Source organism: Protopterus annectens, chromosome 6.part1 (assembly GCF_019279795.1).
Source record: "Protopterus annectens isolate FY-2018-M chromosome 6.part1, PAN1.0, whole genome shotgun sequence".
Classification (NCBI taxonomy): domain Eukaryota; kingdom Metazoa; phylum Chordata; order Ceratodontiformes; family Protopteridae; genus Protopterus; species Protopterus annectens.
Window position 1 is genome coordinate 34,447,746 of NC_056738.1, and position 27,972 is coordinate 34,475,717.

The 27,972-nt window shown below is 39.7% G+C and overlaps 1 protein-coding gene across 1 annotated transcript in view; it reads right to left on the minus strand.

Moving 5' to 3' along the window:
- The window catches only part of CAD (carbamoyl-phosphate synthetase 2, aspartate transcarbamylase, and dihydroorotase), a gene marked incomplete in the record, with an annotated part of 2,299,829 nt that overhangs the window by 2,166,508 nt on the left and 105,349 nt on the right, over positions 1-27,972 (minus strand). Inside the window, 1 exon segment of the mRNA XM_044075466.1 lies at positions 8,802-8,941. Coding sequence (XP_043931401.1) covers positions 8,802-8,941 — 140 coding nt within the window.

Genomic DNA, 27,972 nt, shown 5'->3' on the forward strand with positions numbered 1-27,972 from the left:
ATTTTTTTTAAAGGGCAGAGGCATGGATTTTGACTGATGAAAAAGACAGGCATTTGTCAAGCATCTCAGTTAAGTATTTTAATATCCGAGGAATATACGGTTCTGCTGCATCAGTTCCTTGTGCTCGATTCCAAGCACAGAATATCTTCCATTTGTCAGCATAAGATTTTCTAGTACTAGGCCTTCTGGCTTCCAAATGACATCCACGACAGCTTTACCGAGAGGTGTTCTGTATGACTACAGGATTAGCCATGCTGCCAGGTTCAGAGTCTGTAGTGGATTGTGCAAAAATCAGATTGTTTTGCTGGGACAGTAGTTGTGTTTTTTGAGGCAGGGTCCAAGCTGGGTATTGAGACAAGTTCCTTAGGATTGGGTACCAGTATTGACGGGGCCAGTCTGGGGCAGTTAATATCATCTTTGGCTTCTCTTGTCTGACGTAGGAGGACCTTGGGTAGAAGAGGCAGAGGAGGAAAGGCGTAAACGGATAGGTTTTCCAACTGAAGGATAGGGTGTCCACTTTCCATGCTTGTCTGTGTTAAGTCTTTGTGCAGAATCTTCAGTTGATAATTTTGAGGAGGCGCAAATAGGTCTATGTCTGGGCTCCCCCATTTCTCTGCTATCATGCTGAAGACTTGTGGATTTAGTTTCCACTCTTGAGGATCCGTAAGATTTCTACTTAAATAGTCTGCCAGAGTGCTTTGTTTTCCTGACAGGAATTGAGCTTGAAGATTTATTTGGTAGGTCAACACTGCGTCCCACAGTGCAATGGCTAATCAGCAAAGGGGGTACGAGTGTGTGCCCCCTTGCTTGTTAATATACCACATGACTATGGTGTTGTCAGTCTTTATCAGTAGGTGTCCTGGATGAAATAAGTCCTTGAAGGCTGTTAGAGCATTTTGTTTCTGGTTGATATGTAGATGCATTTGATTTGGTGCCCATACATCTTCTTGCCATGTGGGCCCCCCAGGCGTAATGAGTCCGTTAAGGTTTGGCTGGCAGGGGGTAGAGTGAAGGGCTGTCCCATGTTTTGGTGACAGGCCTTTGCCAACCATAGAAACTCCTGTTGCAGGCAGGGGATGAGAGGAATCCTAGTTTCCAGACTGTGTGAATGTTGACTCCATGAACTTTTTAAGTACCATTGAAGTTTCCTCATATGCAGTCTTCCATATGGAATTAGTAGGACGCAGGATACCATGAAGCCCAGAGCCTGCAGAATTTGTCTGTACGATTGTCTTATTGGGACATGCAGGTATGCCTCTTTTAGGTCTAAAGTCACCAGGCAAGCATTCTTGCCCAGCTTGGGCAGAAGCTGTTGCAAGGTGAGCATTTTGAATTTTGGAATGTCCAGGTATGTTTTCAAAATCGATAAATCAAATATTGGCCGCCAGGCCTTGTCCTTTCTGGGTACCAAGAACAGTAGAGTAAAAACCTGGTCCTTTTTCCTGTTCTGGTACTGTCTGAATGGCCCCCATATCCATAAGGGATCTAACCTGTTTGTGCCTCTGCCCACTGTTTTTTTGGCACATCTGGCCAACCTTTTGTCATTGGCAGAGTGTGGAAATGAATCTGTATCCCTGCGATATAATGTTTAATAACCCAGGACAAGTGGGTACTAAATGCCAATTTTGAGCAAAACGTGCTACTTTTCCCCCTATGGGTGCTGCCAAAAGATAAGTGCTTGGTGTAGCAAAAGAGAAGTCATTGGGATTGCCTTCTGTAGGTTTGCGCTTTATCTCCTCCAGATTAGGAGGTGGATGCGCCCCACTGCTTTGACCTGTACGAGTCTTGAGCCTGGTACCTGGAACCCTTAGGGCGTCTGGATTTGCCCCTTTGAGCTCTAACACAGGAAAGGACCATTTTTTTGCAGGCCAGTGTCTACTGAATCTAAGTGGCTGCACTTGTAAGAAGTCTTTAACAGTTTGCATAAACTTAGCTTTGTCTTCCATTTTCTTTAAAACCTCTTCTGCCTTAATACCAAACAGAATCATGCTGTAAAGGTGAATCTAGCAATTTAGCTTTAACATCATCAGGCAAATTTTCTTCCTTTAACCAGGTACGCCTCCTAATCACAGATCCAGTAAATGTTGCCCTGCAGGGGGCCTCTAAAGAATCAAAACCACATTGCAAAGTATGCTTTCCAACTTCTTCAGCTGCATGCAATAATTCCTGCAATTCCTTACTTTCTGCACATTCTGAAAGCAACATCATTTTCTGTTTCAGCAATCCCATAACATGTTATTGGTACTTAAGCATATGAAATTGACAGTTTAAGGCCCTGATGGCCAAGGTTGCAGATGTATAAACCTGTTTTCCTCACCTGTCCAGTGCCCTTGAATCTTTGTCGGAGGGGGTAGGGTTCTTTGTTGTTGAGGCCTTAACTCCCTTTGGACCCTGTGAAATAGTTTCAGGATCAGCAGCAAGGTTTCTAAAAAAAAAAATTTACCTGTCAGGTTTACTGGGAGCCGGAGGTAAGGAGTCAGGGTTCAGGCTCGACTCAGAAAACACATCATCCACTAGGTCTAAAACAGGGGGAATGGTTAAAGGCTTGTGCTGAGGGATAAGGCAGGAAATCCCCAAGCCTCTTTTTTGATTCTGAGAAGTCTGGACTCTCCCAATGAAAATGCTCCCTCAAAGTATGCAAGGTTTCTCCAAATTAATACTCAGGAGGAGATGCAGATGGAATAGACTCCTCAGCATCAGAATCCTCATAGGGCGGTAAAGATAATTCCTGATCAGAAAAGGAATCAGAAGAAATAGAAACCTGATCTGAAGATTCATAGTCAGTGCCTTGCCTAGGCCTCTTATCTGGAGGGGGATGGGTACCCCTGATCAATGTAATAAGGTCTTCAGCAATTTTGATTATCTGCTTTTTAGGCATAGAGGCCTGTGCACGTGGCTCAGACGTCTTTTTTTAGTTTTAGAAGGTGTCTTTGCCTTTGGGTTTGCAGCTTCCGTTGGTTTGATATAAAAATGTTGAGATCTGAATACACCCTCAGAAGCCAGTGCCTGCTCAGCGGCACCGGACCCATCAGAGGGAGATGCATCCATCGATCCAATACCTTGAGTATCTTGCGGCATGCCGGACTCCACATGGGTGTCGGTAGAGGCCTGCGACTTGAAGGTAACCGGTATCAGGGGCTGCGAAAACACCCGAGTACCGGCGAACCAGCGACTGGCTTAGAAGCTTCGTCTGTTTTAGATCTCGACTGCCTTTCTCTGTCTTTTTCTTTGTGTTTATGTACTCCGGTAGTCGGGACTGCTATCAGACGACATTTCTGGGTAGTTAAATCTGTTTCCAAAATACTTAGATGCAAAAATATACAGACGCTTAATGCGTTGGTTAAATCTAGCACAAAACCGACAGCCAGGCACGTTGTGATCAGGGCCTAGGCAAGGAATACAGTATAAATGGAAATCCTTATGAGGTATTTGCTTCCCACAAGTAATACAATTAACGTTTTCTGACATCAGTAAAAAGCAAGAAAAAAAATGTTTCCCCAATGGGGTACTTAGCTTTAGTGAAGATTTCAGTTCTGAAACTCAAACAAAATATTTCAGTAGTCTGCTGACCAGCACTTGCTAAATGCTTCTGCTTCGGGCACCGCACAGCAAGAAAGACTAAAGAAAATGGCGTCGGCTGCATGTTTTATACCCCTGACGACCTGACGTCATGGAAGAAAAAACAGCAACCGACACAGGACCCAAAACCTTGGAATTCAGGCCGACTGAGGGGAACCTGCCCAAATGTGATGACTAACATCTGCTTGGTCTCAGAGTCTTTAAGCAAAAAAGATTAAGGTCATCAAGCTTCTTGGTCAGGAACCTCTGGTGCCTTTGCAGTTGCTCAACATGTTCAGAAAGATAAAACCTGAAAGGAACACTGCAGTCAATAGTCTAACTGCAGCTACATAAAAATAGGTATGATCAATTTATTTCATCTGGATTATATGCCTATAGATACTCATGGTACTTAATAAAAAAACTTTTCTGACTACTGCCATATGGTGGTCAAAGGAAAAAGAATCAGCTGCTTAGGTCCCAAGATCGCCAACTACATTAACATTTTGGAGCAGGGTATCTGCTATACTGTATGTTGGAGAGATAACTGCTTACAAATGTGCCAACAGTACATTTTTTCTCAAAATTAGTTACAAGTGTTAGTTCCTGCTGTAATGAATGGGTATCAGAGATTTGACAGCAACTCCCAGTAAACTTACTTAACCAAACGTCTCAACTCCCAGTCTGGAGATCTGAGAATTAAGTGATGAAAAGGGGGGATATCCTAGTACTCTGCCACAGGGAACATGGCTAGTTACCCACATACTTTCTGAGGAAGCACATACTACCTCAGCTAAGGGGATTCTAGCTTTCAGTCAATTGGTTACCCACGTAAACATATGGATATACTTTTAAGGCATTTAACTAGTTTAGAGTGCCAGCAAAAGGTATAGGGGCAAATGCTTCTATATTTAAAATAAGATGTATGAAAACAAATTACTACTGCCAACAGCCTGGATGACAGTCTCGAAGATGGTAACAAAACGGATTAGGCAGCATCTCCCTTTGGCAAAAGCAAACTGATGTTCGGTGTGGCCTAATAACATTTTTGACATAACCTTGTGCAGACCACCACCACTGCAGTATGCCATACTTGAAGTACAAATCCTATCATAACACCATTGTGCATCCAAGTAAAGTACCTTGTTCCATGATGTAGCACTTATGGCTTCATGGAGCATCTTCAGTATGTACTTAGTGCTATTAGGAGGTATAAGAGATTCAAACAATTGGGGAATTAGGACAGCTGTTTTTCAGGTAAAGTTTGCAGTAAATTTATCTGCCAATACATTTGCTACTTCTACTGTGTCCTAGTGGGTATGTACTATTCTGGATAAGATAAGAACATTGGTGGTATTATTTCAGTTTCCTTTTGAAACTAAAAGGACAAATTAGCTTCTGAAGTCAAATTTAAGGATTTACTTTGCTACCCTAATTGTAGCTTTTAGCTCCTTACAGACATTCTTGTGGTGGTCTTTAATATGAAGAATTTTGCATCTGTTGCGTAATTAAAGTATTTTTTATATTCCTCATTACAGTTTAAACTGGTTGACCACAAAAGTGGCTTGTTATCCAACTTCCCATTCATTCGTCTCTGAAGAGACAACCATATTACAGCACTCATCTGTGTCAGAATAGAACTCCTCTGTATAAACAGCAGTTATGACCAGTCTCAAGACAGACAAGTGAATTTAGATAAACCTCTTCAAACTCTATACGAGTTGTCTGTTTGAAATCTGAATTCATAGTCGACAGAAGTTTTATGTTAAGACAATATTTCACATTATACCGATACTGCTTCAATTAAGTGGCTCCCAATACTAGTTTACATTGCAAGCATCAGCTCTTGCAAATATTACATACGTCTGTACATTACAAAACTATTTTAAATCATTCCCTTACACAATCAAAAAAAAATCAGAAAGACTGCAGTCTTTCAGTTCTGAAATATGCCTAGCCAAGGTCAAGGCAACTAGCAACTCAGCCTTACATAACCAAATTTTATGGAGGTTAACTGGTTCAGACAGGAATCGTAAGCCTTTCTAGTAGAACACATTCAAGTCCCATGACCAAGATCTCTCTTTTGTCAGGTGGTAGCAACCACCCCTTAAGGAAGGATTTCACTGCCAACAAAAGAGAGGAGAGAGAGAGGAGTCCAGAGGCAGATGTGCACCTTTACAGACGCACAAGAAAAACCTATTTTGTACAAGTCTGACAGGCAAGAGAGACAAGAAAAATGTAGCGAATTTGGGTCCTAGAAACCTTTTCTACTTTGAACAAGATTTTCTTGTACTGGGCTTCTTGGCCTTCCTCAGATGTCCAACATGTCCTCTGAAAACATGCGCCCAGAATGGACTAGTGCTAAATCATCCTCGCAGTCAGCCTTACAGTTCACAGACTGGGAGGAACCAAAAATCCATTCCAAGTTGAGCAGAAAAAGCAGAACCAGATGTATTCTTACCAGACCCAGCAGGAGAATCAGTACGGTCTTGGCCAAAATTGTCCTAAATGCAAAATTTTGGCATATCTAGCTTTATAATAACCTGGGTATCAAGAGTGTCACAGCAAAGGCAGACATGTTCAGATTATGGAGAAGGCACTGTTAACTCATGGCTGTTTTGTCAGCATACTGGTGCAATGCCTACTTAATTGCCAGCTTCCTGGAGAATCTAAACTATTCACATCTGGCATACCCATTTACAAGATATGTCCAAGAACTCACTGTAACACCCATTCACTGGAATCAGCTTTGTTCTGCTCAGCCAGAAGGCCAATGCACTCTTCGAGGATAGAATAAGCAGTGTCCTGAGGGTCAGACTTGGCTCACTGAATAGTTCCCAGCCTTCACTACCATTCTTCACTGAAGAAAGAATGCCCACCACCCCTTGATACTTTTTTGGTATTCACATTAGTGAGGAAGTGTCCGGATTGGCAACATTCACTGCTGCTAAGCTTGAAGATTTTAATAAAAAGTGATGGCAGTGGTTTATTTTCTATTAGGGTTGGCATACTACTTTCTGCACGCCCCATCCAGAATCCCCCAACCTCTGGAATCCTGCACATGCACCCCCAGTCTGTTGTGAGGGTCCGCGAACACAAGTTCAACTTTAAGGGCACCCAAAGTATTAGGGAGACTTTACATTCACCATTAAAGTTCTTCATTAGGTATACGATAACAGAGGGATTTGGCACTGCAAAGAGTGTGTAAGCGGGTATCATACATTCCCCTCAAACACTACCGGAATTTCCTCAAATACAGCCTTACCATGGGAATCATCAAGACCCAGGATGATATGTAACCCAATACTCTGAGGAACTCCCTGGCAGTAACGGCAATGGAACTGGAGACTTCTAAAATACTAAAAAAAGAGGATACTCCCTCTGTAAAAAAAATGCCTTGCATGTCTCTGCATCTATGAATGCCCCTAGAAACAAAATTCTTGCGAGCAACAGGTATTAACAGATTGAGAAAGCCACAGGGGCTATAAATAGTTTTTGGTGGTTTGCAGAGCCTGATGAATATTCTTCAGGGGGGTGTAGCTTCAATGAAGGAGTCATCCACAATTGGATAAATGTGAATTTTCTGACTTGCAAAAAAGCAATTAATGAAGCCAGGAGGTATGTGCACACCCTAGCTACAGCAAATAAGCCAAAGGGCAGGGATGGGTAATAGTAAAGGAACACCCTGCTGTGAATGAGGAACTGCCTGTCAACCTTGGTAGTAGGAATATGCAAGACAGGACTCATTCAGTTCCTAATGCAAGGCCTCTTGGAGGAGTACAGCATAAGACTCCAATTCTGGCTAAATTAACTCACTATGCTCAAGTTGCACCTCACAACCCTCTACAACCTCCTACTCCATTCCTTTTTTGTTTCTCCCACTACCTAACCTTATTCCACTTCATCTCTGCAGACGTTTTCTCTACCTCTTTCTTTCCTCCCTACTAACCCCTCTTTCTCCCTTTCCTCCCTACTCACCCTAAGCTCCCCGACGACACCCTATCCCGTGCTCTTATAATCTCCTTTTCTCTCTCCCGCCTTCCTTCCTTCTATAACCGTAACAGGAACACCATACTAAGACATCACTCAACTTCCCCTCATTCTAATCACATAATCTCCAAGATCTCTCAAATACTGGATTAGAATTGCCTCATGCTTTATTTAGCACACAAAACAGTTTTTCCTCACATTTTCTCCAACTCATGTTACTGTTTTTCACTGCACTCTACCATGAAACTTGTTCTAGGACTCTCATTACTACATTTTTTCATTGTTAATGTTTTGTAGTGAAACAGGACACTTTGATTTTTGCAATTATGGAGCTTTTCTCCCTGGGCCCCCACTGAAATTGTGCACTTTGTGGCCCAGTTGGACTTTCCCAGTAAATAAATGTCAAATAAGATTCTGCAAGGATAGCACTCAACCTCATGAACTTACGCAGTCTGGAAAGATTCAAAACAGACAAAAGTTCCTTCTCTTCCTGGAACTAGAAAAGATATGATGTGGAAGTCAAGCCCACTTTTTTTTTTCTGGAATCCACCGTATGGCTCCTTGACATAAGATTCTAGATACACGAGGCATTAAATGCTGTTGATAAGATATCTAGGAACTTGGAACACTACAAATCTGTTTTTCTTTTTTCTTTTCTGGTAACGTAACTTAACGTCCAAGATGCAACTAACCAGCACAATCCGAGCATGCTGGGAAGAGATGCTCAGAAAAGTTCACTAATTTTTTTTTAATATTGGACCCGATAAGTCTAGCTAGATTGTAGTTTATTAGCATATGTAGCTTACAAAGTAGGTGAAAAAGGACATTAAATACTTCAAGCAGTCATGTGAAGTTTTACACAGGCACAAGACCATGCATTTCCAATAAGTAAATGTCCCCTCATGATACCATGCCCTTCCCCTGTATATAAGGTTATAAAGTATAGGATTCAATCCATCCATCCTCAACCCCCATTTTCCATTTTGCACATTGGGTCAGGGAGTCACTTCTGCAGTGACAATCATCTCGAGCCAAGGCTTACACTACCGGGTAGCTAGCCCTGCCACGGAAAGTGTAGGATTGCATCATAAAGTATTTATTTAGCAAAACCAAGTGAACAGGAAAATAAAAGCATGTAAACAATCAAAACAGGTACAACTGTTCGACATCTTCTGAGAATCACCATTTAGATGCACATATCTGTAGGAGAGAAAAAAATTGGAGTTCTACCTCTCACTGCAGACAGTACTCACCCTGCTAAGCCCGTACTCATCATTTTCATCCTTCGGTATGCCATAGTTTCCTATCAGCGGGTATGTCAGGACCAATATCTGATACTTGTAAGATGGATCAGTTAAAGCCTCTGGATATCCCACCATACCAGTCTGGAACACTGGGGGAGAAGAGAAATGGGTTCAATCTTCACATGTGTATACACACGCAAACATATAAAACGCATACAAAAACAGATATCTGAATACATAAAAAGCTTGAAATTGCACATCCCAGCACTCAGGAGATCATGAGAATATGCTTTCATCTTTCCCCCTGAATTTTTCAATGAATGCAAACAGAGAGAATGGAATACTGGAAATACCAGAACAGTTCACAATTTTTAGGATGCGAATGCCTGACAACAGTGATGCCCAGCCAGAGGGCCCACTGCCAAAACACAATACAATAGGTTAGCATAAAATATTATGCATAAGCAAAACATTTATGCACAAGAGATATTTGACTTGTGCACAAGTAAAACAGTAATGTCATAAAAAACACAGTTAAACATCTTAGACACAAACACTTTTGTGTGTGTGTATATGTATATATATGTAATATATATATGTAATATATATATATGTAATATATATATATATATATATATATATATATATATATATATATATATATATATATATATATATATATATATATATATACATATATACATATACATACACACACAAATTATATACACATATATAAATAGAGCTTGTTCACTTCATCTTTTCATAATATATATAAATTACACACGCATACATACACACATATACATACAATGCTCACTTCCTGAATTGTTACACACAGTCCATTAAAAAAAAATTGTAAAATATGTGCTACAAAATAATAAAATAGAAAATACGTGCTACAAAATAATAAAAGCAAATAGTAGGTAGGTAGTCCACAGTCAAGTTAAAAAAGGCAGGTAATCCACAAGTGAGTTAAAAATGGAATATCCTTTATTGAAAGAGTCAAGTGATCCTAGTTTAGTATAATGAAAAGCATCAAAAATATTCCTTGTTTTTATATATATAACCAGGTTATTTGGAGCAAGGGCATGGCTACAGAGGGTGGTCCTGCTAAGAGCAACAGCATTACAATCATTCCTTTAACCAACCCCCCTTCCCCCTTAATGCCATAGTTTCAGTTTTAGGTAGCAAAGTCTGATTACACTAACAAGCTAGAGACAAATCACAATATTCATGGTTGGGCAATGTGCCCTTTCCCCCAAAAAACTGTGCGATCTTGAAGTTAGAATACATAATTAGCAGGGCCAAAAAACAAGGTTTGCTTTTAATTTTTGATTTAAGGTTTTGCATGTGCAGAGACCAGTACTCAGTGCATGCTTAGTAATGTGTCGGCATACATAATGTTGAACATTTGGTGTTGACATTCACATCGATATTAGGGTTGTTCAGTAAATATACAGACACGAACTCGTCCAAATCCACTTTTCGTTCAACATTTAAGCCAAAGACAATGAAATGCACCAGACAGCAAACAGTGTACAAGTGACAATACCATTTTACACAAAAACCACACTAGCAAGTAGTACAGTGTAAAAAAATCAGTCAAACATTTCTCCTGATAACTACTACATTCAAAACGAGCTCACTGTAGGAGAGAGGACCTTCAAGATTATGACCATTTCCCTGCTCTCAGCTTGGCTATTTCTCTCTGAAGTACTCAAACAAGGGAGGACCTGTTCGCCATGTAACCATGAGGAAAGCTACAAAATACAGTTGTGTACACTTACCATAAATGTAGATGTTGAGTGTATTCACTGTTACAGTCATCACATTTGTGTTATCTGCTTGTAGTAGCCCTCAGTCAGCCTGATTAACAAAGTCTTGGGTGCTGCATCGGTTGCTGTCTCTTCTGTGATGTCAGGTCGTCAGGGGTATAAACCATGCAGCGGGTGCCATTACATCAGTTTTTCTTGCCCCAGATGTCAGGTGCCCCCCTAATGGGAAGCAATTAAATCTATAAATATGCAAGGTTATACCTCCAACAAAAAAGCAAATACACCAAAAACCTTTTGAGCATAGTAAAGGAGAGAAAAGGTATAGCCAAAAGTAGTCAGTGGCTGAAGGGAGGGTAACCAGGAGTGCAACAGTGAATACACTCTAACATCTGCATTTATGTTAAGTGTACACAACTGTACTATGTTCTTCGTGTTTCACTGTTGCAGTCATTACATTTGAGTAGATTCCCAAAGCTGAGGATGGGAGGAGGAAATCAGATAGCATTAGGGCCAGCTATAAGGCCCTGCAAGACTGCAGTGGCAAAGCCAGCTCTGGATTTAGGGAAAATTGGTAAATGGTAATGCTTGGTGGAAGTATGTACAGAACTCCAGGTAGCAGCTTCTAGGATGACCCTGGTAGGTATGCCTCTGAGAAAGGCTGCAGAGGTAGATGCAGCCCTGGTTGAAAGGGGTCCGATCCCGTGAGATAGGTTTTTGCATGGTGCTTATAGCAGAAATGAATGCAATAGATTATCCATTTAGAAATGGTTTGCTTTGAAATAGCCTCTCTGTCCCTGCAGCAAATTCCACCAGCAGTTCAGATTTCCTTGAGGTTTAGTCCAAGTAGAATCTAAGTTGTCTGTGCACATCTAAGAAGTGCAGTATCCGTTCCCCTTTGTTCTGTGGATTAGGAAAGAAGGTTGGCAAATGAATGGCCTGATTAAGGGCCACACTGGATACCACCTTGGGCATGAAAGAGGGATTGCTCCCGAGGGACACCCTGTCTGCATGAAAGATGAAAGGCTCCTCTGCCATAAGGGCCTGTAATTCAGATAGCTTTCCTTTTAGCAATCACTTCAGCAAGAAGGGTATTTTCCAAGAAAGGAATATTACATCTGCAGTAGCAGCTGGCACGAAAGGAGGAAGGGTGAGTTTCTCCAATACAAACTTAAGGTCCCAGACTGGAGTTGGAGCTCTCCTGAGCGGTCTTAAATTTTTGGGCCCTCTAAGAAACTGCTTGGGCAGTGGATGAGAGAAGTGAGAGAAGAGGGGAGGTTCTGTGTTATAATGAGCTGAAATGGCTGATGTGTGAATTTTTGAGGAAAATGACAGGCCCTTGTGAAGTATCTCAGTTAAGTATTGTAAAATAGGAGGTAAATTGGGCACTGTTGTGCTCATCCCTTGCGATCGGTTCCAGGCACAGAATCTTTTCCACTTTTCAGCATAAGATTTTCTAGTACTAGGCCTCCTTGCCTCTAAAATGATATCCATCACTGGTTTACTGAGGGATGGTAAAGGAGAGATTAGGTAATTAGCCAGGCTGCTAGGTTCAGTGTTTGATGCAGAGTGTGCAGAATCTGGTTCTCCTGCTAAAACAGCAGGGTAGGAGCCTGAGGCAGGTGCCATGGGGCCAACAGTGACACTGCGCAAGAGGGGGTACCAGTGTTGGCGTGGCCAGTTTGCTGCAATCAAAATAGTCCTTGGTTTGTCTTGCTTGATCTTTAGTAGTACCCTGGAGAACAGAGGCAGATGAGGAAAGGCATAAACTGATAGAGTTTTTCCAGCTGAAGGACAGAGCATCCACTTTCCAAGCCTGTCTGTTGGGAGTCCTTGTGCAAAATTTGACCAATTGATAATTCTGGTGGGAGGCAAACAGGTCTACATCTGGGCTCCCCCATTTGCTTGTCAACATGTTGAAAATCCTTTGGTCCAGTTCCCACTCGTGTGGGTCCATGAGGTTTCTGCTTAGTTCATCTAGATAGTTTCCCTGGCAGGAATTGAGCTTGTAAGATGCACTTGGTAGCTCAAGGCTGTGTTCCACAATGCCATGGCTAGTCTGCAGAGGGGGGGGGGTAAGAATGCGTACCCCCCTGCTTGTTTATGTACCACATAACAGTGGTGTTGTCAGTAATGGTCTTGTAAGAATGTGGTCCTTGAAGGCTGTCAGATCACTCTGTACAGCTAACATTTCTTTGATTGATATGCAGGTGCATTTGACTTGGGTTCCATTTGCCCTGAATGCACTTCCCTGCCAGGGGAGCCCCCCATGCATAGTCTGAGGAGTCTGTTAGGGTTTGGGCAGCAGGGGGTAGTGTGAATGGTAGTCCCTTGTTTTGGTGGCAGGCCACTGCCCACCAAAGGAACTCTAGGCGTAGGCAAGGTATGATAGGAATCATTGCTTCTAGATCCTGAGAATGTTGACACCACAGGCTATTTAGATATTATTGTAGTTTCCTCATATGCAGCTTTGCATATGTAATTAAAAGAATGCAGGAGGCCATGAACCCAAAGGCTTGTTTTATTTGCCTTGCAGATAGCAGAGTTTGTGGCCACGTTTCAAGTAGGTTGTCAAATTAATTTGTTTCTTTTGCGTGAGGAAAGCCATCTGGGAAGTTGTATTCAAGCTTGCTCCCAGGAATATAATCTGACAGGGTACCATGTGTGATTTCGTTTATGGTGTACCCCAGACAAGTTAGCACCATTTGTACAAAGGCCAGATGTTTCAAAAGTATGTCCTGGCTTTGTCTGAATTAGACAATCCTCCAGGTATGGGTACATTTGAATATTTCTGACATCAGTTTAGAGCAAGAAAAAAAGTTTCCCCAACGGGGTACTTAGCTTTTAGTTAAAAGACTTCGATTCTGAAACTCGAAAACAAAAATTTCAGGAGTCAGCCGACCAGCACATTTACTAACTGCTTTGGGCACCGCACAGCAAGAAAGACTGATGTAATGGCGTCAGCTGCATGTTTTATACCCCCGACGACCTGCCGTCACGGAAGAAAACACGGCAAACAACGCAGGACCCAAGACTTTCAGGCCGACTGAGGGCTACTGCAAGCTGATAACCCAAATGTGATGACTGCAACAGTGAAACACGAAGAATATCTGGTTAATGACAAGCAAACAACTTGCCCAATGTTCACTAATCTACATCTGCAGCATTTCAATGGCGAAGCTAGACAAAAACGTAAAGTTGGCTAATCAGATTCTTTGGAAGAGTCCTCCTCCCCAAAGATAGACAGAAATGTTAAATTATTTTCCATTACACAGTGGGAATCCCCCCCCCCCCCAATACAAAGTGAAAAAACGTTTATTATCTAAAGCAGAATTATTACCCCCAGTATGCAAATGCTTAAGTCACAAAAAAGGGAGGGCTCAGATGGTCACATCTAATGTCACAACAAAGGAAGACCAAGTCCCACTGATGTGGGAAGAGACATGTGGTTATGGTTCATATTTCTACTACGGAGATATTTTTGAAGCAAAAAATGAAGAAGCCTCTGGTAGATTGACCATGGACAGTAGTGCTTCAAAAGGAGCAATAAGATATTGGATGCCTAGACAAGGCAGTCAGCAATCCAACATAAAAAGGTCTACTTAGCAAACAAACCTCAAAGTCTTTAGCAAACCTGTGCACTTGTTTCAGGTTACAGTGCAGCTAGGAAAAGAAAAGAAAAATATGCTTCAAACTGTAAAGCAATGGCTCGTTTAGAGATATGGTTAGTTCATTTGAAATCCATCTCCCTGGTTTTGCAATTAACAGAACACAAGGTTTTAAATTGCACACCAAGTGTCAAGGACAACACGAAGATGTGCAGTGGTTAGCATTGCCGCCTCACAGCGAGAGGCTTTCCAGTTTGATCCTTGGCTGGGGTGCCTTCTGTGTTGAGTCTGCATGTCCTCCCTGTGGTCGCATTGGTTTCCTCCAGGTGCTCTGCTTTCCTCCCACATCCCAAAGACATACTGTAGGTGGATTGGACACTAATTGGCCCCATGCATGAGTGTGTGCACCTTCTGTGGAAGGTTGGGCACCAGGCTGGCAACTAAACACCGTAAAACTTCACTGCCAATCATGAAAAGACAGGTGATCCTTCTGCTTTTTCCCGGTTAGGGGTCGCCACAGTGGAAGAAGAGAAAAGGAGGAAGGACTAGATTGTGGGGAAGGGAGCATTATCATGAGGCTGTTGGTACAAGAATTTAAACGACTGACAACACTTTTCAGTTCAGGTATGAATGTATACACTTAGGGTGTGAAGGGCCTTTTATCTGTTACAGTCTAGCTCTTTAAAAATTAAAGTGAATGGACTGGCTTTTTGATCGACATATCACTTTCAAGAGGAAATGTTGGTTATTCCTAAACATTCACCCCTCTTGCAGCTCTACTATAAAGGACGTAGAAGCTTTAACATACTGCATGCAGAAATAATGGTCACATATCACCTTTGATAAGATAACCTTTCAAAGCCACTAAGGAAAGTCTTGAATAGAGGGCAAACAAGCCCAAAGTCAATAAACCCACATGTCAAAGAGGCACAGGTTTCTTTAAAGTATAAGGATACAGAGGCCAGTCAAGAACTTCATAACCTGCTAGTGACGAGTCACATTCGAACCATCCACAAAGTCACAAAAGATGAAACAGAGGACATGTAACCTTATCCAACAGTAAATAAAATTTAAGCCATACCAGAAAGATGTAAAAAAAAACACCAGCCTACTGACACAGTCATAAGTGATGCATGATACAACTGGCAGAAAAGGAAACCTTTCTGCTCAAGTCTGGCAAGTGGAAGGAAAATGTATATCAAGTCTGACACACTCAAGAGAACATATTAAGGAGCCATGTCTTTAGGTGACACAGTCACCTCCACAGGGGAATTTTTGTTTTGACCTACAATTCAAGACAACATGGCACTGACTGGTCAGACACAAAGATGTTTAGAAATTGACATTTCAAATACATAAATATTACACATGAATATAATAAACTTCCTATATAGAATATTGTCTAAATAGGTTCAATAAAACTTCATAACAATGTAGCAAACTGAAAAGCAATTACAGCATGCATCAAATAATAAATATTGTAAATAAATATAAGAGTTATTTGTCCCTTATATGCTCTAGCTATACCTCATTTTTAGCACACCCTTTACTAGGAGTTTAATAACTCCTGACAAATTCAATGGCATCTGCTAGGCGGGATCTAATTAGGCATGCAAATACACTATAGAGGATTTAAGCCACATTTGAGTGGGGGTAAGTCTTTGTTGAATAATGTAAAAGCAGTTTCCAAGATGGCTGCATACTGACCTACAGCTGAATTTCAGCTCTCCCAGTGTGAAAAAATAAACAAATCTGGGCCAGTAGTTGTGCCTGTTAGTAAAATTCAGTTATTTGCTAGTAAGATCCCAGCAAAGAAAAAACAACAGAGCTTGAAAACAATCACCTAGAAAGGTGAATAGAAAATAACTGGGACAATTCCTACAGCTGTGCAATTTGGGTCTATATTACACATACAAACGCTTAAATGTTCGAATCGCTAAAGATCAACCTTTAGGTGATCCAACCTTTAAAATGTTCGAATAGGAATTAAAAAAAAAAAAAAAAAAAAACACTAAAGGGTGTAAGCACCCCACACACCCCCGCTACTTAAATATACCAACCCCAAGATCGCACTACAGTGTAAGGAATTGGAAATTTCCCATTTCTGCACTGTAGTGCATTTAAGTGCGATCTGAGAGTTGGTATATTTAAGTAGGGGGAGTGTGGGGGGGGGTGCAGCCTTTCCTTTTTCTTATTGTTTTATTACATATTCAAAGATTTAAATGTTATATTGCTAAAGGTTGATCTTTAGTGATTCGAACATTTACATGTTCTGATATGTAATACAGACCCGTGCAATTTGAGGTCCATACATGGCTTCCAGTAATCTAGAGAAAAATAAAAATTAAGTCAAACGTGCACAGAGCTGATTAAAATAAAACATAACACTGAAGAATTAAACAAAAGGCTGGGAAAATCTAAGCAGCTTCAAAGAACTATTCAAATTAATAGAACTTCAAAAATCAGAGGCTCAAATGAAGAAAAGGCTAGATTAACAGGAGACAGCACAATTAAAGTGGTTTCAGAAAATGTTAGAGGAAAGAGTAAGCAGACAAAACCCGAGATTTTCTGCTGTACCAGAGAAACGAGAAGGAACAGATTTTTATGAAAGCACAAGTAAGTGGTCTGGTATTCCACAGCAGGATTTGTTAACTGGAAAGGGTACATTGTGGTATGGTCCAAACCTGGAAATCAGAAAACTGCCAAGATCTGTATTAGCAAAGATGCAATTGCAAAGATGCAATCACACCAGCAGAAAGAGCTGGACACAGCAGAATATTTGTGGAAGATTATTCACTGTACAACAGACAGAAGAGAAGCAAATTTAGCCCAGCAATCAGGGAATGTCAAGAGGCAGGTGTGAGATTTAAGCTTCTGTATCTAGCGGTCTTCAGATTATTTCTTCCTGAAGGATTAGTCATTTTTGATGGATAACAGGCTGAGAAGCAAATACAAAATGTTTGTCAAACAAAAAGTGAGCCATCAAATGGAAGGGGACCATCTTTCCTTCTGATGAAGAAACTCAGTCAGTGAAACCTTTTCCAATGTTCCAAAGGAAAATCCTTCAGTCAGAAAAAGGCACAGCAGTTGACTATAAGAAAACCAAAAGTACCTTGGACTTGAAATGTTGAGAGATGGAGATCAACAGGAAAAAAACAGCAACACTAAAATCAATGAAAAAAAAAAGGTGAGATTATAAAGCATCAATCGTATTTGTAAAATATGGCTTCACACAAAGAGGTTAAGAAAGACTAGATTTTTGGTGACATTAACTTGGGGGGGGGGGGGGGACACCGACAGGCATGTGCCCACTTCATATCACTGATGTTTCGAAAAGACACTAATAGGATAAGAAAAAATCAATCAACTAAAAATTTTGTTCAAAATATGCATAAAGCATTTCATAATATAAACTGTTTCTTATACGTCAAAGCATTTTCAATGATTGCTGTGTATGATGAAGCCACAAGTAAACAAGAAATTTTTTCAGTTATGAGAAATGTAGGCATCCCAATATAAGAACAGACTGGACAAAAGCACATTTTAGCCAAAGGGCTGTTGAGGTGGAGAATGGGGTGCACTGAATATAATATATGTAGAGTTTATTTATTTATTTTTTTACTTTTGCATAGGTGAATATCTAAATTAATGTCCTTGGCTTCATCTAAAATGTTTTTTAAATGACAAAAAGTTTGAAATTATTGGAACTGAATGAGAGTTTTAATTAAAAGTATTTAGTTACCAGAAAAGCTGCCAAGTTGTACACTTTTCCAGTAAAAGCATTAAAGATAGACAGCCACTGCAGCTTTTCTTAAGGCTAAAAGAAAATGTTTTCTGAAAGCATACAAGCTGTTTTTCACATCTGGAAGGGGAATAGAGAGAAGACAAAAATAGGCAGCAATTAGTGTATGTAGGAGCACTGGCTGCAACATGCACTTTAACCTAAAATTAAGGTTATTTACGCTAGGTAATACCTGTGGGCTAAGCTGTCAATTTGGAACAATTGCTCCCATCAAGAGGGTTAATAACAATTGTACATAGGTTATGGGAGGAGTGCTTCATTAAAATAAAAAAAAGTTTTCATAAAAAACAAAAAGTCGTATAAAATGTGACATACTTACCACAGGGGAGAAATTCAAGTAGTAAGGAGACAGTCACCTTAAGGACTCATCCAAAATCTCACTCTAACAGCCACACACAAAACAGTATATTCATAAAAGTACCCCAAGAGCCAAGTCAACACGAGATTGGATTACGGCAATTGTGCTGAAAGGGAGGACTGTAATTAGGGGTACAGAGAATAGGCAAGAGAGGTCTAGAATTAACTGGAGAGAACTGGCAAAGTAACCCATGTATTGGGAGTAGAAGGGTTAATACAATGTTAAGCAGCCAAGAAGATTTTTGGCCTGCAGACTAGAGCCTGCCTCCCCATCGATGATCAATATCACAGTCTTGGCAAAGAGAAAGGGATAGGGGAATATCTGCTCTGGTAGAGGCTTTAGGTGAATCTAGAAAAGCTGCTGTTAAAAAAATTAAAAAAAAGGGGGGGGGGGATTTGGGTACAGAAAAAACTACACCATAACTAGAGGTGGTTAGGAAAAAAAATGGGAAGAGACTGGATAAGCAATTCGCAAGGAAACAGTGGAAAGATATGCATGGCTCCCAAATATGTAACAAAGTCAAAAAGACTTGGTAACTTCAGTTGGAAGTGTTTACATATGTAATTTACACCCCAAGCAGACTCTAAAGAATCTTCCCTCAAGTAGATGGCAAGTGTTGGAGGTGTGACCGAGAAGAAAGACGCAACTAGGAGCTTATGTTTTGAGAGAGTCTCCCACTCACGGGAGAGCATACAAAAATGTCTAAAATGAAGGACCACCCTTATCTCTGGTACACTGATGTGCAGATTAGCCAGAGTCCATGTTCCTTGTACCATCTGCCCTAAACAATACATAGGGCAGACAAGTCGTTGGTTAAATTGTAACTGATGTAAGGAGGGGTGGACAAAAAAGGGACGTCTTGTGGTAAAATGAGTGCACAAACACTCTAAAACATCTGCAAGCTTTGATCCATATGACCTTCCAGTTGAGGCCATAGTACCTTAGACAGTTCACTGTAGCACTACCCATCTGATAAAGTGGATGAGGATGGAGAAAGACAACTGTTGCCTTAAGGCCCAATACCTCACGAGATGGAGATAGGATGATGTAACAAGTGACATCACATACTGCAAGGAGAGCCCCTTGTCCTGCGGGAAGTTAACTATCATTTGAACCGTGTCCAAATGGCTGCCTATAAAACACAAGTTTTGTGAAGGTTCCAGCTATGACTTCATCTTGACAGATATTTCCAGGGGGGCAGTCTTAAGAAAATTATTCCTTGTCTTTTTATAATGCTTCTCGTCAGACACAAGGAGCCAAGGAATCTAGGTATGGGAATATACAAATTCCTTGGAGCTTTTGAAGAGCACTGACTGGATAATTTAAGACATCTGCTTCTATTAACTTATGTATTTAAGTTATTAGAAAAATAATTCTCGGCTTCAAGATTTTCTACCTTCAAAGTACTAAGCCATTCCCCATTTGATTAAATCTTCTCAATCAATCATTCTCCTATATTCAAGTTTATAGGTAGTTACTAGTCTATTGATCAGCGAGGGTCTTTAGAAGCCTAGCTCCATATTCCAATGAAGTTTTTAGCCTTGAAATTTAAATATGAATAATCCAGAACCAGGATATGTCCATCCATAACAGACAAGGGTACTAAACCAAGGGAAAAGTTTTCCCATCCATTCGTCCCAGTTATGTTGGAATAGAGTAAAGGAAAACACTTTGCTTTACTTGGAGAGCTTTACAGACCAGACTGAAAATTTAAAATCAATTATATTGTCTCTAAAATGCACAGCAAACATGGGAGCTCTCTATATGGCAAAAGCAATTTAATTCACTGAAGGAGCTTGTCACACTACTTAAAGCACTAGTAGCTCCCTATCTTACTCTATTCATCACCAGTTCTAAATAACTTGCAAAGACCCCAAATCCACAAGCTTGAACAAATGACTTGACAAATTTGGCCAACAAAATACATCACTGTCTGGTCTTCAACAAATTACGTTGGCTAGATCTGCAAAACAGCTCAACTCCCATGCAGATCAAGATCATTCACAGTGTAATCCACAAAGGAATTAAATACCCTGTTCTACTGGGCTCTGCCCACAGCTACAAATCTCAAACAATGAGGATCTCAAAAACATTACTTACTGATCATGGCTTAAATCGAGTTGTGCTGGTGATTCCCTGTTTGGGACCTCAAAAATCCATAAAGACATGTTCAATCCACCTTTACGTGCCCTTATTGACAGCAGTCTTTCTTTCACATATCCATGTGCACAATTGGTGGAAAATATCTTATCTAAATATTTGAAGAAAGTAACCCAAATATTTAAGGACTCTTGGTCCTTTTTAGGGAAAATTTATGAAGTTGATTATTGCAATGCATTTAATTTCCTTACCATAGACGTTATTGATCTATATAAGTCTATCCCCCATCTTGAAGCTATTGAATGGATTACACCAATGCTAATTGATTTGGAGGCCCCTAAAAGGGAGATTGATGTAGTAGCTCAGCTTCTTGACATCATATTATCATCTAATTATTTCACATTTAATGGGAAATATAATTTGCAGAAACGGGGTGGCAATGGGGTTTCCATGCGGAGCTAGTGTTGCTAACTTATTCATGGCTTATTGGGAGAAAAATAACAAACATTCTTAATAATGCTAGCAGAATGGAACAAGTAAAATTCTATACAAGGTACCTAGATGACATCTTCATTCTCTTTGAAGGTGATTATTTATAGGCAATGAGTTTTGTCAACTCACTTAACGACACAACCACCTTCTTAAAATTTACGTCAAAATTCTCCGAACTGGATATTGATTATCTTGACGTAAAGTTGAACAAGGATGTAATAAGGGGCGAATACTTTTCCAAGATTTATAGGAAGCCAACTTACTGCAACTCATTCTTACACTATAAAAGTTGCCACCCTTTCAAACAAAAGAAGGCCATTCTAAAGGGCCAGTTAATTCGGGCATCAAGAATGTGCAGTAGGGAGGAACTATTCTTGGAGGAATGTGACACTTTGAAAAATATGTTTACTAATAGGGAGTATCCTTCTGCCTTATTTAATGAACTACTTGGCGAAGTGACTATTAAAAGGTCTAATGGCCAGTATCCACCCCTTTTACCACATAAAATTAAATTCCACCAAGCTAGTAACAGAGTATTACATGAAAGTGTTGAAAGTTTTGGTATGGCTACAACTCCACTAGTAGCCATTAAGGTAACGGGGTCTGGTTTTGAAAGTAGTTTCATCACAACATATAATATTGACTCTAGGAAAAATCAGTGTATATTATTTAAAAACTGGTACTTTATAACAAACAACTGTTAGAAAAATTGGGAAGGAGACCCATGATTACGTACAGGAGAGGTAATAACTTAAAAACCCTCTTGAAGAGACCGAAAGCATTAGACTGGCTAACTAGAGCAAAAGGCTCATACCAATGTGGGGCTTGTAACTATGGTCATTTTGTTAAAGTTGCCAACTCATTTGTAATTCGCAGAAGAAAATATAAAATAGCTCATAGACTGAACTGTGAATCTAGATCAATAATTTACCTTGCTACATGCAATTGTTGTCAAGCATTCTACATTGGTAAATCTGATCATAGGTTACGAGACAGATTATATGAACATGTTTATGCTATAAGGAAGATGAAAAAAGAGAAAGCCTTAGCTAAACATTATTAGGAACCAGGGGCACAGTTTTCAGTTTATGGCTATTGATCAGGTATGAAGTCCGGAAAGAGGAGGACCAGTTACACTATTAGAAAATAGAGAGTTGGAATGGCAGCTACTATTAGACTCATTTTCTTATCCTGGGTTGAATGAGTACTGTAATATATCATGCGTATTGAAAATGAGAAGCTATAGAAGATAAATTTTTCCTTTTTAATATTTACGCTTATATTTATTACAATTACATTACTGGTTTGTTTTATTATATATATATATATATATATATATATATATATATATATATATATTATTACTGACTTAGGATGTGTACAAAGAGGTTTCTTGTTGTTTACATTTTGAATATATAGTAATATTTTATTCATGATTATTTAACTGTATTATGGTTTTAACTGCATATGCATGGTAATTAATGTATGGGTGTGACTTTAAAAGCCTGGTTTTGGCGGCTTTTTTGAAACTTTTCTCTGAGGAAGCTGCAGCTTAGACTACAGCGAACACACTATTTTTTCTGTCAAATAAAACTTGCGTTAAGACTTTACCGGCTTTGGCATTCAACTTGCTTTACTTGGTGGTGTCCTTTACATTATAACTAGCGAGAGCGAGTGTTATTATAAAATAACTTTGTTTTTTTCTCAGGCTTGCCATTTTCTTTGATTCCCTGTTTGTGTCTTCCGGCTTTTCCCAGTTAGGGGTCGCCACAGCAGAACTCCGGTCCGCTAATGATTGGCAGTTGATTTTTACGTACCGGCTTGCCAGGCCTGATGCACAACCTTCAACAAAGGTACACCCATTCACGCATGTCTCCACGCAGAAGATGCTCTAGCTGAGAATCGAACTGGACAGCGTCTTACTGTGAGGCGACAACGCTACCGCAGCACTACAAATTAAGAGTTGTGAACACTAGAGCATTTTTAGAACAGCTCAATACCCATTTAGCCAACAGTGAAAAAAAAAACTATGCAAAAACTGTGGCTACTCACCAAATACACTACCTTTTTCAAGTAATTAAAAATTATGGCTTATACTAACCTCCCCCCAACTTGCACTATAATACTTCCTGTACTTGCATTCTAACTACTCTAAATACATATTTTCTGTCTCTCTACTTCAGATGATCGAACTTTTCAGAAGTTCAACTTTCAAATGACCAAAAATACCACAGGAACAAGACTCAAACCAAACCCAATTCCACAGCAGGTAGAAACCAGCATCAGTTTATTCAAGCAGAAATCTCCACAATGGTTAAGCGCTTTCTTCCCTGTATTGGGACTTCTTCACAACTCACAAACTAAAATACAGTTATTAAAGAATGACCCCATCTTTTTCAATTACCTTCATTTGTTTAAATTGATTGTGTTAATTATTAAAAACACTTCAGATGATCGAACTTTCAAAAGTTCAACTTTTATATGATCAAACTTTTGAAAGTTCAAACATCTAATAAAAAAGTAAAGTAAAAAAAAATTACCTGAACGGTTTTAGCAGGAGGGCAAGCCCCCCTTGCACCCCGCACACCCCCTGCTATTTATATATACCAACTCAGAGATCGCACTATAGTGCAGAAAAGGGAAGTTTTCCAGTTCTGCGCTGTATGGAGATCTCCGTTAAGTACTTTCGAATTTTCAAAAGTTCGATCATATGGTCTCGGCCATATGGAAGTCGAACTTTTGAAAGTTCGATCCTATGAAGGGGGCCATTTTAATTTTGCTTCCCACATTCTTTCATCAAAATTTGACAAATACCACCAATAAATATGTTAATTTGTAAATCTGTGAACACAAAAACAAAAAATGTTTGAAATTTTTTAATTGCCCTCTGTCTATATAATTTAACCCATGTGCATTTTCCACTTAACTCTGTATGAACAAAGTTTTTGTTGTAATGCTATTGACTTGCATGCATTAGAGATTTTCTTCAAAGGGTTTCACTCAGTTCAACTGTGCTGGACACCATTCCATACAGCATCATACAACACTATTTGACAGCTGCAGGTTCTTTCAGCTTTAAATTTCTCTCCTCTGAACCTTACATATTGGAAAGCCACAGGTGTAGCACATTAAAATGCGTTTATAATCCAATTAGGGTGGATTATTACAACATACTGGTTTGGTCAAATTTTACTAAATCATTTTGAGCAATTACAGCAATACCATTTTTTTAGTGTCAAATACTATATTTAATTCGTTTTACATTAGATATTATATAAAATTTGAACAAATAGCTCTTGGTTTAATTACAATTTTTCAAAGCAATTAAAAAACAGCAATTTAAGTGCCAAGTACAATTTATTCAATGATTTATATTTTTTTACATTAAATACTATTAACCAGAAAATATAGACCCTTTTTTGCTGTGTCATGGAATAAAGGGGGGGGGGTCAACAAGCTAGTCTTGCACCTTAGCCACCAGCCTCACAGCACATGCTCGGGCAGTGCAACAATTTTCTGAGGCTCACAGACAATGGATTATTGCTTGGCTCAAAACTAACCATGTGAGACATGTGAGAAATGCAAGTAAAATGGTGGCCACCCTCAATCGAACATATCCTGTGAGCAACACATACCATCACATCATTCCATGCAAACTCACTGTAAAATAATGTACTCCTGGGCTATTAAAAAATCCTTGCCCAAGCCTGCAAAAGCCCAAAGAATAGGAACCACTGCAAGGAAAGCACTGGAGTGCATACTAGTAAAAATCACACAGTTAGGGTAATACACCACATGGTGATCCTCAAGTGCAGTGCATCAGCACATACGGGAAACAGTCAGTACACAGACTGTACTCCAACAAGGCTGGAGTAAAGCATGGTAACAGCGAGTGGTCTTTCAGGACCAAAGATAACTAACATATCAGGCTCCATAAAGGATTTTAAACTACATTAAATTAGAACATGGTGGTGGGTCCATGTGGGCATGAATGACCTGGCACAAACTCCTTAGGGATATACAAGGCAGACATGTCAGAGCCCTCCATGCATGTCACAAATGCAGCAAATACCTTTGTATTGAGCAGAATCCTACCACCACCAAAAGCAATGACAAACTACAAAAATAAGTTGATTTTAACTAACTAACCTGGTGTCATTGTGGGGTGACGGTACACGTCAGCATGAGAAGAGAAGCTCAACACCAACTTTTTTCCAACATTCAGTTAAATTCAAAACTACCAATGCCTATTCTCAGCAGCATTCTTCAATATTCTAATTTCATTCATTAATTAATCTATTTAAGATTACACAATTTAAAATTTGCAGGCTACTGCATTTACTGCTTAATGTTAGACTCCCAAGCACATTCAAAAACTAAGCAATACAGCTCTAACACCTTGCTGCATGCATTACTCCCTTGGGCAGTCAATTAAAGTGCTGGGATAGAATGCAACCATATGCATTTCTTTTACTGTAGTTACACTGGGGGCAACCACATGGAAAAGTTTTTTTTTTCTAATTTCTGACTTTACTTTAGTATAACTAAAAACAATCAATTCTGAAATATTTTATTAAAAATAAATCTATTCACTCACTGTCATTAAATCCCCTACTTACTAAAATTCTCCAGTTATCACTCATGACTATAAAAAGATTTTGAAATCTTTAAATTTAAATCAACCAAGTGTTAACCGGTCATGAAATGGTTTCTATACATCTCACAAACCCCTATGTATTCTTACAAAACAGCATTACGGATGGGGGGGGGGGGGCATTTCCAGCTGGCAGACTTGACCTTTCAGGCTTTTTATACTAGGAGTATTATTATTGGAATTCTCTATACTGTTGGTCTATGGGATAGGATCACTGGCAGAAAGAAAGAAGTGGAATGGAAAAATCCCCTTCCAAACTCTTCTCACAGTCTGTGACCTTAGATGTGGGAGGGTGATGTGAAAAGGAGAAAAAGGCACCCAATGTGAATGGAGGTGAGACAAGGATGCTTGCCTCCCCTTTGCAAAAAAAAGTCTTGGGGTGGTTTAGGCTTTCCACGTTTTTGATACCAGCACTGAAGTTTGAGCTTATACTGCCAAACATTTTACTAACAGCAGCTTAAACTTAAGGAATCAAATGGGAAGCTCTGAAAATGCAACACAGACATGCAACAGGAGAAGAGCATTGCTTTCAAGGATTAAAGATACAAATGCTCACTCAAAGGACAATGGGACGCTTATTAAAAAAATACTCAACTTCTCTGTCGTTTTTCTCCGTTTACAGTCCCTGCCATGAACAAACAATACAGCATTTAAAATATTTTAAATCGACTTGTTTCTTTCCACTAGAACAGTACCTTACTGTACTGTGGCAGTTTCACTTTCAAAAAAAGTTTCCCACACTGGAAAGGCTTGCTGCAATCTCCAATTCATGGATGTCATCAACGCCAATGAATACAGGTAGTTTTCTTGCCAATTCCCTCCCCAAACTGACATCACCACGACAGTCCTAAAAACCCACCCATGCTGCGGTGTTGCAGCTCTCTGGTCCTTCCCCTACCCATACAGAAAGTAAAGGCTGGAAAAAGGAAATAATGTACAAGTGAAGTCTCCTGCTGTGAGCTGTCAATCACAGCAGGTAACAGCTCAAAAGTACCCTTAGCATTTTGCCAGTTAGGGAAGTTACGTGTGAAGGGGGATGGGCGATGGGGGATGGGAGATGAAGTGCAATTCAGGCTTCACAAAACACTGCAGTTTAGCCATTCTAAAAAGCAGCAGCAGTAAAAAGCACTTTGAAAGTTTGCTCTGTGGCATTTGCACCATTTGTTTTAAGTAGTCATTGAACAGCATGAAATATTACTTAAGTGACTGAAAGGACAGCAGCGTAAGCATGTAAAATCAATGCAATGACAGGAGCTTTAGGAAGAAAGTGGTCTGCATGATTTTTTGAACAGACAAGCACTGCATTGCGAGACACCTAGACACAGACTAAATCAGGATCACTAATATGCTAGACCCCACATGGTTAGACTCTGAAATTACATATAAAAATATTTAAAAAAAAACTGTAAATAGTCCCAGAGTGATGTTAAAATGTAGGATGATGAAATAGACACGTAGAGTCTGTGGGTGCAGTTCTCCTTTAACTGTGCTCCTCATCCTAGACTTAATCAGGGAACAGACTAGACTCTACAGAGCTAGGTTCATCTTTAGGACTGCAGCAAAAAAACAATGGAGCTGTGGAGGTTTGTACTCAAACTCCCAATGACTGCACCCTTAGCTTTTTGACAAAAATCAAGGTACAGCCTCACATTTCAAACACATGCTCTTACCTCTGGAGCAGCAAGGGTTACTGAAGATACGTGAATGGAAAACAGTTCTGCACATAAAATCTTTACAGTGGTATTGTTTAGATTTTTAAAGAATACAGTAAATACTCATTTTTGTAATACTTTGTACACAACTTACAATATCTCAGTAACACCTTAAGGTACACATACTATTGACAGCTTTCATGATGTTATGCAGTTGTGTGTGTTACTTTGCTGTCAAGATATTTAGAAAAAAATATAAAAGTTATAGTAACAAATAAATTAATACTACATTATAATCTCACTTAAGCAGCAACAGAGAGGTCAAACATCAATGCAGTTGTACTACACATCATGCAAACTAAGGTTATGCTTCAATATGCCATATGTAGCATGGTTCTGAAATTACTAATGTAACTAAACCGGCTACCTTAAATACCTAGAGACATTCATATGATTTAATGGCAGAAGCATCACTAAGATGTAACGAGTTAAGTCTCTGCCCACAGCAATCACTCTGCAGAGAAAATAACTGCAAGGTCCAGTTTCCACAGGGCTCTAGCCAGAGTATCAGGCTTTTCCCCACTAACAGCTCTACCCTCTTACTCCCCCATACCTTTGGTGACTGTGTACAGCTCAGGCTCCAAGTGCCTAGTGTTTGAGGTACACATTTCAGACTAGACATTCTGAACAAGACAACCAACTGTCAGTTATGAAAAGTGACCTCAAAAACAGACATGCA